The 16328-nt window shown below is 40.5% G+C and overlaps 1 protein-coding gene across 1 annotated transcript in view; it reads right to left on the reverse strand.

Annotated features, from left to right (window-relative positions):
• Positions 1-16328, reverse strand: part of zgc:114120 (uncharacterized protein LOC619267 homolog) — an 88819-nt gene that overhangs the window by 57267 nt on the left and 15224 nt on the right. Inside the window, exon 2 of the mRNA XM_036591579.1 lies at positions 5473-5726. Within this exon, the coding sequence (XP_036447472.1) occupies positions 5473-5661 (189 nt within the window). The 5' untranslated portion in view covers positions 5662-5726. The remainder of the gene's footprint in view (positions 1-5472; positions 5727-16328) is intronic.

Raw genomic sequence — 16328 nt, forward strand, 5'->3', positions numbered from 1 at the left:
GTTCAAAGCTCATGCACCCTAATAGCAGGGGTGAAGAAACCGAGGGCTGAAGTCCAGAACAATTTGGTGATTTCACCTCCCCACCCCTGCCAACAGGCTTGCAAGAGAACCATTATGGGCTTCTCTGTGAGAAAGCTAACATGGCGTATACAGCCTTTGGAGACTTGCAGGACCTTGACATATCCATGACACTCACCAAACCATGATTATTTGACCATTCTTATGGGAGAACAGTAACAGCTGTGCTTGAACAAAGTAAAGAATTTATATGACTTTAGCGTTGGTACAAGCTCCCTACTTTCTAAAGATATTACAAGTTGTTTAAGAGATCTAGAGAACACTGCAAGGAAAGTTTTATTAAACCTGTCCAAGAAAGGGGTCCATGACAATTAAGTACTGAAAGTCAGTCATACAGTACTATGCAAAAACAAAAGCACTATGAGAAAAAACATTTCAAAAGCTATTGATCTGGTCAATAAACATCAATAATCATTTGTTTAACCATTTCCAAACCTCTTCTCATAGCAGTCCGTTATTAATTGCAGGTATCACCCAATACCTGGTTTGTCTAATTACTGCTTCATTACGTTAAATCAAAAGTGCTGGTGATGGATTTGAACAAATCTATGCGATGACTAGAACTTTGTTCTACAAACTACCTCAAAAGATATCAACTTTTTTTTACTGTTTTTGTTTTTAAATGTTGCTACTTTTTACTGTATTTCTGTATATTTGCATATAGTTCAACGATATGTGGTGATTCTACAGGAAAAATACTTACTGCTAAGATAAATGGCTTTAAATAATAAAGACTTTTGCACACTACTGTATATTCACCATCCATTCTAAGAATCATCTACCATGTGCAGCCAAGTGCAGTTCTGTAGCCAAAAAAAAAGGATCGCTGATGAATGACTAAAAAATGGCTAACTGATAAATGTCTGATGAACTGGCTGCTGAGAGTACGGTTGCTGGTCATTCTCAAGGAACAGCCAGTAAGTCAGTTTTTCTGGAACATTCAAAAACATAACATCTTCTTCTTTCTGCTTATCTCAAAATGGGCCAATAGCTCAAAATATGACTGTACCAATAAGCATTTACATAGTCATTATCCAGGAAATAGCATATTGTTCCACCTTCAGCAGGGTTTTGGAAAACTCAGAGTGTCAATGACTTTTAGCTAGAGCTGAATTACTAACCACACAGCCTACTGAACACAAACATTGGGGTATTTTCATTTGAAAGCACTGTGTTATGTAGATGTTATTCTAGATTAGACCCCAGTGGCAAGTTGTCCACTGCAAATGATGCAGGAATCTGTAGAATGAGTAAAGTCAAAGGTGTAACCAAACAACCACAATCAATGGCAAGTTTCAAGCCAACATGAAACCTCCAAAATGATGGAACACGTCTTCAGGCAAAGGCCACAAGTTCTTTAAAAGCTGATGGCTAAGCAAATGCTCCATCCTGCTTAGGATGTATAAAATCCTATTTCAAAGCATTTCTATCAGGATGGAAATGATATCCAGGATAACAGTGCCTCCCAGCTTCAAGGCACAAAAGATCTGTCAAGCATGAAAAGGATGTAAACCTTATGTCATCATCCTCTCAGACACCAAATGTCAACGTTGGAAGACCTACTGAAGGCATTTAACCCTCTATTGCACAGTGTTGCCTCAGGGTAACCAACCCATTTTCCTCACTTTTCACTTTTCAATGACATGATTATTTAATGAAATGGTTAAAAACAAAAGGAAGGAGTTTAAATGAATGAATTAAAAGCTTCCATTTTCTCCTGGGGGTTATTTTGGGCAAGGAGCAGCTTGTAGATGACATAAGCTTTTGCATGTCATACATTTTAGCAGTGTCATCAGCTTTGTTTAGAGAATAAAAGTAATTCTGAATGCTTGAAAATTACTGGATTCTTTTTATGTTTGTGATTACTATTATTTTAGGTTTTAAATGATTTTTGGAATAAGAGAAATCAAAATTTTCCTTCACAATATTGATATGTTAACATGGTTTATTTGTAAACAATACGCATCAGTGCCTGTTTTTCCCTTAAGCATTTTTGCTATTTAAGATTAAAAAAAACCTTTAGTTAAATAATCAGGTTCACGTTATACAAGAAAAGTAATTCAAACATTTTAAACATTATTCTTATAATGTGTGCAATTGAGGGTTAACAGCCAAAACATCCACCATGCAGCTCCACCTGGCTGGTGTACAGTTAGAGACTGTAGCTTATCTGCTGATGCACAGTTTGTTAGTCATACTCTTGCCATGCCTCAGTGGTCAGTTTCTGACCACAGAGCAACTCTTGGCTGAATATTTCTGAATCGCTGATTGTTCTCAACCCAGCAGTGTTACTGAGGTGTTTAAAAAGGCTTAGAAACACTGCTGTGTCTGATGCACTGATCCACACACATTACCACACCTCTGCCACATCAGTGTCACTGCTGGGTTGAGAATGAGCCACCACCCAAATAATATATGGACAGTGTGAATTTGTTTGCCAAGTATCATTTACAAGCAGACACCATTGCTCTCACCGGACACGGGTGATGGAAATTAGAAACTGCGTCCACACTAGTGAAATCACATGATTTTCACATTCACACGAGGAAAATATGCTTAAAAAATAATGAAAGTAATAAATACATTATGTATGAGCTTATTTTGCCCACTCAAATAGCTATAATAAGATGCACTGCTTTTTAAATAAAAAATAAATAAAAAAGACTCAATTTTGAGCAAATAAGACTAATGTGATTAATCTTTGTTAAGTACATGAAATAATAATCATTTTAATTATTTCACAGCCCTACTTTGTTGCCATCTTTATGACTGAATTAGGCTTTTTTAAAACAATTGATGGAATTCCCCTTTAAAAAGTGCTAAAAGGCCCATATCCTACATTTTTCTTGTATTTTATTTCTTACCTTGAGGTTCACTTAGAATATTTGTGTGATTTTATATATTAAAAGCAGTCATGTTTCATTTTATATTACCATTTTCCAGCATCTCTTTATTGCTTAGAATTAAACAGGCTGTTTTTGTAACTGTGCCTTTAAGACTGACATATGTAAATGAGCTCTGTTCTGATTGGCTGTCCTGTATTGTTAGTTAGCTCAATCACTTAGAGCTGAAACACTCCTTAGAACGTCTACTTTAATGGGCGGAGCTAATCTGCTGTAGGCTGAACAGGTGGATATATGGGTTGTGACATCACAGAAACAATGAATTAAAAACAGGCTGTTTTTCTAGCTTAGTTTCCCTGTGTGGATCGTATGTACTGGGAGTGGACGGTAAATTTTGAAACTTTAACAATGTGTAATAACCTTATTTAATCTCAGACTCAAAAAAGCTTTTCCATCTTATGGACCTTTTAAAGTGTGAACTCGCTGCTCCTTGAGGGATGACGTAAGCCCCCAGGCAGGAAAAATCTCTGTGTTCTGAGGAGAAAAAGCATCGGCTGTCAATAAGCACGCATCCATAGAGAGCAGTTAACAGGCACGACTAGCACAGCGTGTACCTGCTGTATTTTAACCACGCACGCTCAACCAAATGCACATCAGAGAGATGTTAGTTGTAGTGAAGGCTCGCTCTGAGCGTGCGTGTGCGTGTGAGGAAGAGGAGGGAGCGATGAATTTGCAGCATGATCTGCATGCCAAGCAGGCTAGTATGCCCACCCATTCCGCTCTCTCTTCCACTGGCATTCCCTCACTCTCTCTCTCTCTCTCTCTCTCTCTCTCTCTCTCTCTGTCCCCCTTATGAGCATGCAAACACACACACGCACATAACATAATTGCTCATCCGTCTGCTTCTTCTCTTTCTCCCTTCCCGCGTGCTCTCTTTCTGCCATCTCTCTCTCTCTCTCTCTCTCACACATATACACAGTCACTGCGGCAGGCTTCTTGGCCACACCTGCTTCCCACCTGCGTGTCCCAAACATGTACAGTTATGACAACACACAAGCGTTCGCTCTAAAGCTATGCAAAAAACCTGGCATGAAAAGGTAGCTGCTGTCCCTCCCCGAATCTCAGTGCTCCTCACCTGGTTAGACGAGCAGCATCCTCCACCTCAACCATATCAACAAGCAGTCAGGTAGACAATCTCTCTCTCGCTCTCTGTTTCTCTCTCTCTCTGTTTGCTCAGTGTAAATTGTCCACGTCTTCATTGATTAATGAACGTACCGTACCATTTCTAATTAATTAGCTCCGCCACCGGCTCGCTCCTCCTCACGCCGGCTCCTTCCACCCCTCCTCTCCTTCTTCTCCTCTTCCTCCTCCTCCTCCTCGTGCTCTCTCTTCCTCCTTCCGTCTCTCCATTTACGGACTGCGGATCACAGAAAATCCCCTCATGCCTCAGGAGCGCTTCTCTCTCTCTGTCTGTCTGTCTGTCTGTCTCTGTCTCTCCCTTCGCTATGGACTCTCCTCTTCACTCCTCTCCTCTCCCTCGTTCTCTCACTCCCTCGCCCTCTCTCCGTCCCTGTTCCTCAGCGGCTCGCGCTTCATGCCAGCTTGCTATATGATATCACTGATCGCCTTATATGGGCTTGGAGTTGTCATGGAAACGGCAGACTCCACCTGACCACCCCCCCACCCCCAACTACCACCACCACCACCACTCCACCTCCGATTCTGGCACTCTTGCTAACAGCGGCTGCAGCAGGGTAAATACGCCGAGCAAACAGCCAGCGAGGGGGGGAACTGGCACCGAGAGATAGATGACGACACCGAAAGAGAAGAGGAGACAGGGACGAGGAGAGAGGTAAAAGAGAGGGAAAAGGGAGAAAACGAGAGCAAGCGAGGTTGAGAGGTTGAGAGGAGAAGTAAAGGTAGAAAAGGAGAGTACCAGAGAGACGGAAAGGGAAGAAGGAGACTGGCTCGATGCAAGGAGAGAGAGAATTTATACAGATATGACAGGAACAAATATAGAAAAAAAGACAAAAAAACAGCAGAAAAGAATAATTAAAAAGAGAAGGAAGGATCACACCTATGATTTTATCGTCACCCCGTATGAGAGAACATGTGCATACATTCACCTTGTATTGCCACTGGGAATCCACATTATATGGTCCATCCACCTCACAGGAGTACAATTACAGACTGCAGTCCATCTGTTGTCACGCTCTACTCTACCCCATTCATCACTGGTCATTTGCCCACAGGACTGCTGATGACCAGGTATTATTTGGGAGGTTGAATATTCTCAACAGACTGATACTGGTATGTTAGCGTATGTAGTGCTTGTACAAGCTTTGTTGCTGGGGTCCGCCACCCAACAATATCCTGCGGTCAGAAACCCATCACTGATGAAAGGCTACAAGGTGGCTAGCACATATAGTGCATTGCAACAGTCTCTAAAGTTGTTTTTGAATAAAGGGGACAATGAGTGTTCAACCAGAACATACCAAGTTCTTTCCACAGTTATTCCACATGAAACACATACATACAAAGGGGAACATACCTGCTGCCGTGAGCAGTTGGTGTTGACGAGTGTGGCAGCGTGTTGGGGCGGGTATTTGCCCCGCTGCCTCTCTGCCTCGCCCTTGTGCAGCTTGGCCAGTGCCTCCATGTCAGGGTTGGAGAAGCGACGTGGGGTGCTGCCCAAAGTGTGGTACTGGCGCTGGTAATCGGCATGCTCCCCCCGCAACATCACAGTGTACCTCCTTTCCTCTCCTCTACACCCCCTTCCTTACTCCTCTTTCCTTCTCAACGAATCTGTGGAGGCAACGATAAAAAATTGTAGGTCAGAAAAACAGCAAAACAGCATGGTTACTGCCCACAGATGTAGTGTTGGTGTCACTGTGTAGTCATATAGTGTTGCCTGTTAGTAGGCCAGATGAGTTGACTGAAAGAGGTCGTCACCTGTAACAGGTCATATGGTTTTGACAATAACAGATCATATGGTGTGGCCTGTAGGAGGTCATAAGGTGCTGCATGTAGTAAGCCATAAGGTGTTGTCTGTAGCATGTCGTACAGTATTGCCTGTAGAAAGTCATACAGTAGGTCATACATTTGGGAACCGTGTTGCCTTTAGCAGGTCATACAGTGTTGCCTGTAGCAGGTTATAAGGTGCTGCCTGAAATAAGTCATACAGTGTTGTCTGTAACAGGTCATACAATGTAACCTATAGTAGGTTAAACAGTTTTTCATGTTGCAAATCATGCAGTGTTGCCTGTAGCAGATCATGTAGTGTTTTGTGTACCAGGTCATATGGTGTTACGTGTAGCAGGTCATATGGTGTTGCCTGTAGTTTGATTGCTAAGGTAAAGCCATCTTAACAACAGCACGACAATTAGGTAAGCATCTGGGCAGGAAATGGGCGAAGACACCTTGATGTTATTGAGATTTAGAGATTTATTTGAGGTGGAAGACAGAGAGAGATAAGAGATCTGGTGAAGGTGTAAATTGTCTGATAATGAGATAAAATCTGAAATTTCCTGGTTGAGCCTCACTGGTTTCACATCAGTGATAAGTGTGTGATAAGTAAGCGTGGTATGAACTTTTGCCGTTGCTGTAATCTAAACTGTGCACATTTGCATGCTGTAGTAAAGTTTTGCTTTGCATGTATAAGACTTGAGGATAAAACAATATGACAGCAAGACATCAACATGTCAGATAACACCAGCTCTGCCCTCTCAAATGCAAGGACTGCAGGCAAACTGACCCTTCCACCTCATAATCCCCCTACTATAGCAGAGACATCAACGGGCATACTTTCTTTTTTTCACTCTCTCCCTGTCCATCAGTCTGTACCCAGCCCTATCTCTAGGACAGTACAGTCGGAAGGATGGTGAGACCATATAAACAACTAAATCTGTTAGACAACATGCTGTAATTTTCATCTGACATCTTTTATTTTTATAAGGCCTGTTTACATCTTGCATTAACATGTTTTTGGTGATTGGATCATGTTCAGATTTCACTTGAACACAAGAAAAGTCAGGTGTAAATACATCCCAGAACGTGCTGTGAGGATCACTCAAATCACATATGGTCAGAGATGGATCTTGACCACATTTAACACAAGTTTAAACAAAATGTGCTTCCGCCATCAGTATGTGTGAGCGGAAATGTGCTGAGCACTGACTAGCTATAGAGAGAAGAAAAAAGGAAATGAAAATGGAAGACATGCGAGGCCGAACCACAAACCAACAGACTTCTTGCTCTCTGGGTCAATGAAAGGGTCCAAACCAAGCTTGTCGACTTATTACAGGAGAAAATATAAACAAAGGTCAAATGGAAATGCCATATGTGTTGGCGTGCTTTTACGCAAGAAAATCGGATCTCATTGTCAAACTGGGGATGCATTTTAGTGACGTGTAAATGGAAACTGGCCAAAGATCTCTCAAAAATAAGATCCAGACATGACGCATGTTAACATGTGGTATAAAGAGAACAAAAGGTATACACAACCATTCTTTTTAAACATGGTCACATATGACCGCAACAGTAAGGTACTGCTCTGACATATTAACAGATACAGTAAACCTCTAACAATGCCTAGCAGATATGGCAACTTATCTGCTTAACTTATGGCAACTAAGAAAAAGATTAAAGAAATCTGATGAACGTAAACACTTTCTGAAACGTCTTTAAGCCTTACACTGCTTAAAAGGACACTAACTTCACATATATCTTGCCATCTTTGCATTTAGCCCATAAAGTCTTGATATCAGAAATTTAATTTGAGCAGTTGCTGTCAAATCAGTTGTTAAAAGTTGACGCATGGTTCATGAAGGATTAGCTTCACAGAAGAACTGTCCATGTTAAAAGTTACTGGGGCACAAAATTGACAAAAATTGACTGCATGTTATTAGCTGAGTGTACAGCCCTGTTGGTTCTTAATTTAGATATATACAGCATTTCTCAGAACCAGACCAAGAGGTTCTCCATTCTAAATGTTATAAACAGCAATAAAATTACATTTTTCACAGACATCTGTGGCCGGGAGGCTCTGGAGGGGTGTGTGGGTGGAACAGCCCACCATTTCCACCCATTGCTCTGTGCGATGTCAGCCAATGCTAGCAACTGTTAGGTAACATCACAGACCTGGCATTTAGCATTCTCCTCCAAGTGCACTGAGCTGTCCATTGACTTTATGTTAGAGGCAGTTCGAAAATATGCAGCGGCTGGCATTACTAGAAATCAAGCGTTTGGGTTCCATGCCAGCAAGCAAATTTATTTCCTTCTTCTTCAGCCTAGCAAATACACACTGCTTCTTGATGTACTGCTTGATGTACTGCTTGATGTACTCCCTAGGACACATCGTAAGCTTCAACTATTTTCATTACACCAGGAAATACAGGACGCTTCGACTCTATTTCATGCTAGAACTTGTTTTTATGTCAATATTTAGTGGAAATATGCACCACACAATTTACATACAGTGGGGTCCAAAAGTCTGAGACCACACTGAAAGTCTATATATAAAAGCTATATTTTTTATTTAAAACTGGACAGAAAGGTTTAGAATCTTAAAAACTTTAAAACAAAAAAAGCTGGAACACTGTGCAAAATGTAAATAAAAACAAAATTCAATGATGTACAAATTTTACATACATTTAAACCCTCTGAGGGCCCAAAGATCACGGCCAGCAAATACTGGTTTTTGGCCTTGTCCCTTGCATACAGAGATTTCTCCAGATTCTTTGAATCTTTTAATGTTACTATGTACCATAGATGATGAGAAGCAAAAGTGCTATTTTATGTTGAGAAACATTATTCTTGAATTGTTGCACTATTTGATTGTGCTGTCTTTCACAGGTGAACCCCTCCTCATCTTTACTTCTGAAAGACTCTCTCTAGGATGCTCTTTTTATACCCAGTCATGTTACTGACCTGTTGCCAATCAACCACCAGGTGTTTTATTTAGCATTACACAACTTCACCAGCCTTTTGTTGCCCCAATCCCAACTTTTTTGGAACATGTTGCTGGCATCAAATTCAAAATGGGCAAATATTTTTCAAAAAACAATAAAATTTCTCAGTTTCAACATTTGATATGTTGTCTTTGTACTATTTTCAATAAAAATATAGGGTTTGAATGATTTGCACATCACTGCATTTTGTTTTAATTTACATTTTTCACAGTGTTTTCTGGAAATGGGGTTGTATTAAATTAGAAAGGAATTCAAAACAGAAGCATTTTCACTAGTGGTCTCACACTTTTGGACCCCACTGTATGTCCCAGGGGTCAGTGAGAATAAGAATAACAATGTACATGCACGTATGGCAATAGTTTTATGTACTCTAGTCTTTGCTCTACTGTCTGTCACAGTCATACGCATGCCCACACAGAAGCATCTATCCATCAATAAGTGCATCATGATACACATACGGAAACAGGCAACTGAGGCACTCACACACTCTCACACAAGTCCACACAGAAATGTAGCATTCAAGCAAAAGCTACCCAGCCCACCCCTCTCCTCATATCTTTGGAGGTACGTAGAGGTAGAGTGTGCTTCAGCTTTGGCACCACATGTGCAGCCCTCTTCTCTGTCTAGGGACATCTAGGGGTCATATGAGGCACAGCAGCAAACTGACTAATTAGTAGGGGTGCGGGGAAAAAACTATTCTTAGATGCATCGCGATGCGGACGTGAACGATTCTGAATCGATTCACAAATGTCAAAAATCAATTTTCTAAATATTTAATTTATAACGTAATGTTGACGGAACGCAAAAGTCAGAACTTGTAAGTGCGGAAGTGCAGCGTCCAGACAGTCTGTGGCGGCACATTACAAAAACACAAGTGGAAGAGCGAGAAATCCGACCGGCTCCCTCTGCATTAAAGCCAAGTTAGATCAGGAGTCACAACACAAATGTTAACATTTTGTCCTTTCAACAAAGTAGTGTAACATTTAATGTCCAGTATGTGTCAGTATGTGTTAATGTCCTAGTAGAGGCTAAACAATATAAACGAGAGCGCAGATTTACTTTGCTGTGCTTTAAGCTTTAGCTCAGCTATAGCTGCTTTCCTCCCATCTCTGCCAGAAAACTTTTCCTCAGAAGTTGATCAGTTAAATGTTTCTCAACGTTCGACTGTTTTACAAGGCTGAAGTCGCTTCTTATTCTCCAGCTTCTTGTTCGAATTTACCCGTTCCAGCTTAAATTCTAACTGAGGCGCCAAATGTAAATGCGGCACCATTTAAGGTGGAATGGGAGAATTCGAACAAGAAGCTGGAGAATAAGAAGCGACTTCAGCCTCGTAAAACAGTCTGTCTCAAATCCCAAACATTATGTCAGCATACAGTTGCTATTGTGTTTTTTTTTTAAATGACTTGTGGGTTTTTTGGCTATTTAATTTCATGCGTGGACTTTATAAATTGTGTCCAATTTGTTGTATACTGTGAGATTTGCAAGGGATCAAATGTGCTATATGTGTTGTGCTAGTTTTTAAGTATGTAATATTGTTAAGCTTAAGCAGTTCATTGCATCTATTAACATTTGTTTAGGCTGATGCTCATCCCAACAACGTGTCCAAAGATGTGTCATCCCCTTTTTCTCTCTCTCTCTCTCTCACGCTTCTTGTACTTGCGTGTGCATGTTAACATGTTTTCCTGCTGTGCCAGACATATTCACAGCACAAGGGCAGACTGGAGACCAGCTTTCGGACTGGCACACTTACATACAAATTAGAGGCTGGTGCCGCATCATTGCAAACAAATGAGAAGTCCTTTATTCGTAACACTGCACAACAAAAGCAACAAATAACCCTGTCAGGAAAGCACTCTCACAGTACAGTTACAGAATACAAATGACAGCCATTTATGAACACAAACCCTAAATGCTAAACATCTTAACCTAATCATGGAAAAAAACCCATCATGAAAGATATTTGCTATGAAACTTTGAAAACCAAACAACATAACATACATTGCCATTTAACAAAGAAAATATTGGATTCCTCCTCTTAAAGCTGATTCATTTATAATGTACTGACAATTCAACTAAATAAATAAAAACATCACACGGTCCACAGAAAGCATCTAGGGTATTAAATCAGTCAGGGTTTAGACCTAGTCTTACACTAAAACGGCTGTATTGGGTTTGATAGTCTTGTACATCTGATATAATACCTGTACTGACTGGGGGTCTAACAATAGAAAATCCAAAATTTGATTTGATACAATATAGTGGCATCTTGATACAACAGCAAAAAATAAGGAACGCCTAAATAAACGCTGGCCAGCCTCTTCATTAAGTACGCCTCCTTGTATCTACATTAATGGTCCATTTTATCAGCTTCACTTACGATATAGATGCACTTTGTAGTTTTACAATTACAGACTGTGGTCAATCTGTTTCTCTATATACTTTGTTAGCCCCATTTCAACCTGTTCTTCAATGGTCAGGATCCATACAGAGCAGGTATTATTTGGGTGGTGGATCATTCTCAGCACTGCAGTAACATGTGGTGGTGATGTGGTGGTGATGTGTGTTGTGCTAGTATGAGTGGATCAGACACAGCAGTGCTGCTGGAGTTTTTAAACACCTCAGTGCCACTGCTGGACTGCTGCACCAGCCAAAAATATCCAGCTAACAGCATCCTGTGACAACTGATGAAGAACTAGAGAATGACCAACACAAACTGTGCAGCAACAGATGAGCTACTGTCTCTGACAGTGGGGGGCCTGAACACTGAAGAACAGCGTGAAAGGGGGCTAACAAAGTATACAGAGATACAGATGGACTACAGTCTGTAATTGTAGAACTGCCAATATGGTAAGTGGAGCTGATACAAAGAACAATTGATGTAGATACAAGAAGGTATACTTAATGAAGTGACTGGTCAGTGTGTGCCTTCACATATTATTGCTTGCATCACGTGTGCAGCATACTCTAAGGGTGTAATGATGCATGTATATTCAGGTTTGATAAAATTTTCTGAGGTCAAGGTTTAATTTAATTTTTGATATTTTGTATGTTAAACATGATTCTAATTCTACACTGTACAGTTTTTGTATAAAACATAAAGGTTATCCAAAAAGGACTTTTTCAACCATAATTTAAATTTTGATATACTGTTTCAAATCTGATTTTCTAATACATACTGAAATTGTTAAACCCTTTAATGTTTAATATTTAATATGTAAGTTGGACAGGGTCCACAAAGGTCTGCCCTTGGCCATGTATTTCTTCCATTTTGAATACTGTTTTTCAGTTTTCCATTATTTTAAAGTATTAAAGAGTGTACTTCATTCTGCACCATTTGGGCTTTGAATGACATGCTTGTTCTTTCTGTCTCACTTGCCAGAGATCGTTTTAACTACTCAAAATAGTACCTGTCAGCATTATCACAGAATTCCCTCCAGTTCCTACAGTGGCCAATCTCTACCACATCTCAAATAACCAATCAGTCATGTCATACATCATAGGGTTTCCTTTCTCTCACTTCCCTGTTTAAATCCCATCCCATCAGACAGGGCCCCTAAAATATCTGACAGAGATTCAGTATGATGAATGTGCTGAAAGCCAAAATGACCAACCATCTAATCTCCTCTGTGTGTGTGTGTGTGTGTGTTTGCGCGTGTGGGTGAAAGAGGGAGATGGATGGCCCTCCCAGTTTCACCACATCTTACAGAGTGCTCTAGTTTGCTGGACATAGATTAAACCTAGCCCTGGCCCGAGAAGTATTTCCTAAGATGAATCAGCATTACAATTTGAATTTCGTTCAGGAGGCTTAACCACGTTCAGAAAATCTGCCCACAGAGAAATAAATCAGGCCCACCGTGATCATCACCACACAAACTACACTAGCAAGACACTCCTGGAACCACTCAGAAGGTGTTTACTCTGGGCTGTGAATGGCAGGGGATTATGGTAGTATGAGTCAGACAGAGGTACCTGAGAGGTGGCCTTGGGGTTTCTGATGGTTTTTGATGAAGATATATATTACAGAAGAGGAAGGAACAGGGAGATAGAGCTTAAAAAACATTTGTGTTTGACTATATGTCAGCAAAAAAAATAAACAACAGCTCATGTGTTGCAGCGGTTTTAAGGGTAAGGTGTGCATAGCATGAAACAGAGCGCTAAAATATACAAGTGTTCAGCAAATCATGTAACTATTATTATTGATAATAACTGCTTTAAATAATTCTTCTGCCACACAATGTAGTGCTATGCTGGCAACGTAGTTCACAGTGGTCAAAGATTATTACAAGTATAGTTACATCACAATGGTGTTTAAAAACTTGGGATGCATCAATACCGATACGGTAACAGCCCGATACCATGGTCATTTATTTGAACTCATATTCGTTTATCACAAAAAATACACCGATACTAACATCCGATACCAGCTGATACCATGTGCAGTAAGCCTAGTGTACACTACCACACTAATGCACAACACACAAGCCGGCAGTGAACGAGGGTCTGCTCGCACAGTGAAGTGTTGCTGACGCCGTGGTAGTCGGACACAAAGTTGTTGGTCATTTTAAACATTCCGCCTTGGTATATTCCCACCAGGACTACAGTGTGTGATTTTTAAAACACACAAATCAATACCACTTCCCGAATATGGGTGGAGCCAGGAAGGCTAGCAAAACGGAGGCAGAAAAGTTGACATGTGCGGTCCTTAAGTCCACATATGCCTCTCTTTGACTGAATAGAACTGCAAGGTACAAATGTTAATACAGTGATTTTTAAAAATGTCTTTGTAAAATAGGCTGTAGAGAGACCGTACTGTCCTACCCAGTACATCACCACCTGCTTTTAGTTTCAGTGTGCAGTGTGGGACAAGTTACAAAGAACATACCAGGCTCAACTGAAATTAAAGAATCACCTGAACTCAGTGTGGTGTATGTCCAAAAGTATGCAGACACCCCCCTCAATGAAGTTTAGTGAATTCAGCTCCTTTAAGGTGCACCCACTGCTGATACAGGCGTACAATTAAGTGACTCTTGTTAGTCCCACAATGGGGAAAATTTCACCTCCGCAATCTAACCCATCCGTGCAGTAAAACACCACATACACACTAGTGAAGACACACACTAGGGGGCAGTGAGCGGTGGGCAGCCCTATCCTCAGCGCCTGGGGAGCAGTTGAGGGTTAGGTGCCTTGCTCAAGGGCACTTCAGTCACATACAGTCGGCTTAGAGGATCGAACCGGCGACCTTCCGGTCACAAGGCTGGTTCCCTAGGCTCCAGCCCACGACTGAATTATAAGCATGTAGTTTGTTTAATCTCTGTAGAAAATCACTGCCAATAGAATGGGAGCAGCCGAGCCTATGGTTGAGTGATCCAGAACTAACCATCCATCAGTACCCGACTTAAGGCTGAATGCAATCAAATCCTCACAGTAATGTTCCAACATCTGGTGTAAAGCCTTCCCAGAAGAGCAGAGGCTCTTACTGTAAAAGGGGACAAACTATCGGTTAATACCCTTCATTTATATAGTACATATAGTATATTTATACTAGAAAATAAAAAGAAAATCCACTTCTGTTAAAACTAATACATTTAAGGACTTTCTTGAAAAAATATTCATTTCTATAAATTAATATTACATTTGAAGGTCATCTGTAAGCTTGTGTGCTCCAGAGTTTGAAACAATAGATTCTCACTCTTAAGTCTTGAGTTTTAAGTAAAAGAATATAAAATGATTTATGATCTGTGGAGTTTCTTAAACCACTGGTCTGAAAAATGTACTCTGTTTCAATGTGCCTGCAATAAACGCATTTCCCGGAAATAGATTACTTGCTTATGCTATTTGAGAATTTAATTTAAAAGACTATCTGCAATGTAGTGTGGCACACATAAAACACTTTACACCCTTTAGCTGGCTCTTCTATAAGTGCTGCACACCATTTTATGGTTTCAGGGAAACAGTACACGCAAACTTGAAGTTTAATCATGAGGCGTAGACTAGCCCTGGGCAATTTCTAAAAATAATTAGTACATCATTAGTCTTTATTGATTATATGTTTATTACATGGTTCTTTAACAACTTAAGGGTTCTTCCTAGAACCCTTACCTTTACATTATGTGGAGGTTCTTTAAACTTTAATAAGGTTCTCCACACTCATATCTCAGTTCTCTATAGAACTGAAATGTTTATTAACGGACCAAAAATGGTTCTTTAATGGCATCACACATTTGGCAGCTTTATTTTTTAGACTGTGATAATCTATTGTTTTAACAGTAAAAGGAATGAAATATATTACATATTATATAGTACATATTATATAGTATAGTATATATAGTATATTATATAGTATTGTAATATTTTCAGCCCTCTGTAGCTTTCTTTGTCAACTGGCAATCTTCGCATTTGAAACACTGTCATAGAGTATGTCACCGACATCACCACCAACATTTGATTACATCACCCCATCACCGAGGCCTGCCGGTTATTCTGAGTGTGTTGAAAGAAGAAAAAGTGTAAGACAAATCAACATGGAAAAGCAAATTTAAAGACGGACGCTTAGATTGGTGGAATGGCCTAAGAGATGGGAAGATGGACGAATGTTTTAGTGAGAGCTTTTCTGGGTTGGCCGTGGTTTTACAGCGTAATGAGAAATGTCCTGACAGCCTTGAGCTGTAAAGGTTCTACCAGCGCTGAAATATGACATCACTCTGAGCAAGGCCATCGCTTAGCCGGAGAGCGGCGCCTGCTAATGACTTCACCATCATAAATCCACAAGACCACTGTACACACATCCTCCTCCGACTACAAGAGGGAGGGAGATGAGGAGAGGAATGATATGGAGAGAGAGAGAGCAAGAGATATTAGGAGAGTGAGCGAGAGGAGAGGAGGAGAAGAGGGCCAGTGGCGACTCTTGACAGGGATGAAGGATTATGAGTGCTGGGTTAATGAATAGGTAAATTTAAAAGAGATTCATCATCACTATGAGAGTTTAATTACGGATGGCTGCTGACTCAGGGCCCACCCGCCAGGCAGAGTATCACTGGATTTGTGTCCAATCTACATTATTGTTCATGAACACTGCTGCAAAATCAACACGGATACATGGAGATAAGGGGTCGAAATCCGCAGATTGCAAAAACTCATCACTGTAATCCATTCTTGAAATGACTGAATGAACATCTGTAGCGTGACTAAATTAAGAGCGTTCACCAATGCTATAGTCAGATTCAGATACAAATCAGCTTTTTATACCTTTACACAGTACATTTTTTCCATTTTTCATTCAGTTTTGGCTTTTGAACTCTATTGTTCAATGCTAATAACATGCAATCATAATATTTCCTACAGCCAGTGGCAGTGCTCTTTAATTACAACAGCAGTAACTAGCCTGTGGAGGTACCTAACTGGAGTTCCCTTTGTCAGTGTTTACTGTAGTGTGACCTGA

Source organism: Colossoma macropomum, unplaced genomic scaffold (assembly GCF_904425465.1).
Source record: "Colossoma macropomum unplaced genomic scaffold, Colossoma_macropomum, whole genome shotgun sequence".
Taxonomy (NCBI): domain Eukaryota; kingdom Metazoa; phylum Chordata; class Actinopteri; order Characiformes; family Serrasalmidae; genus Colossoma; species Colossoma macropomum.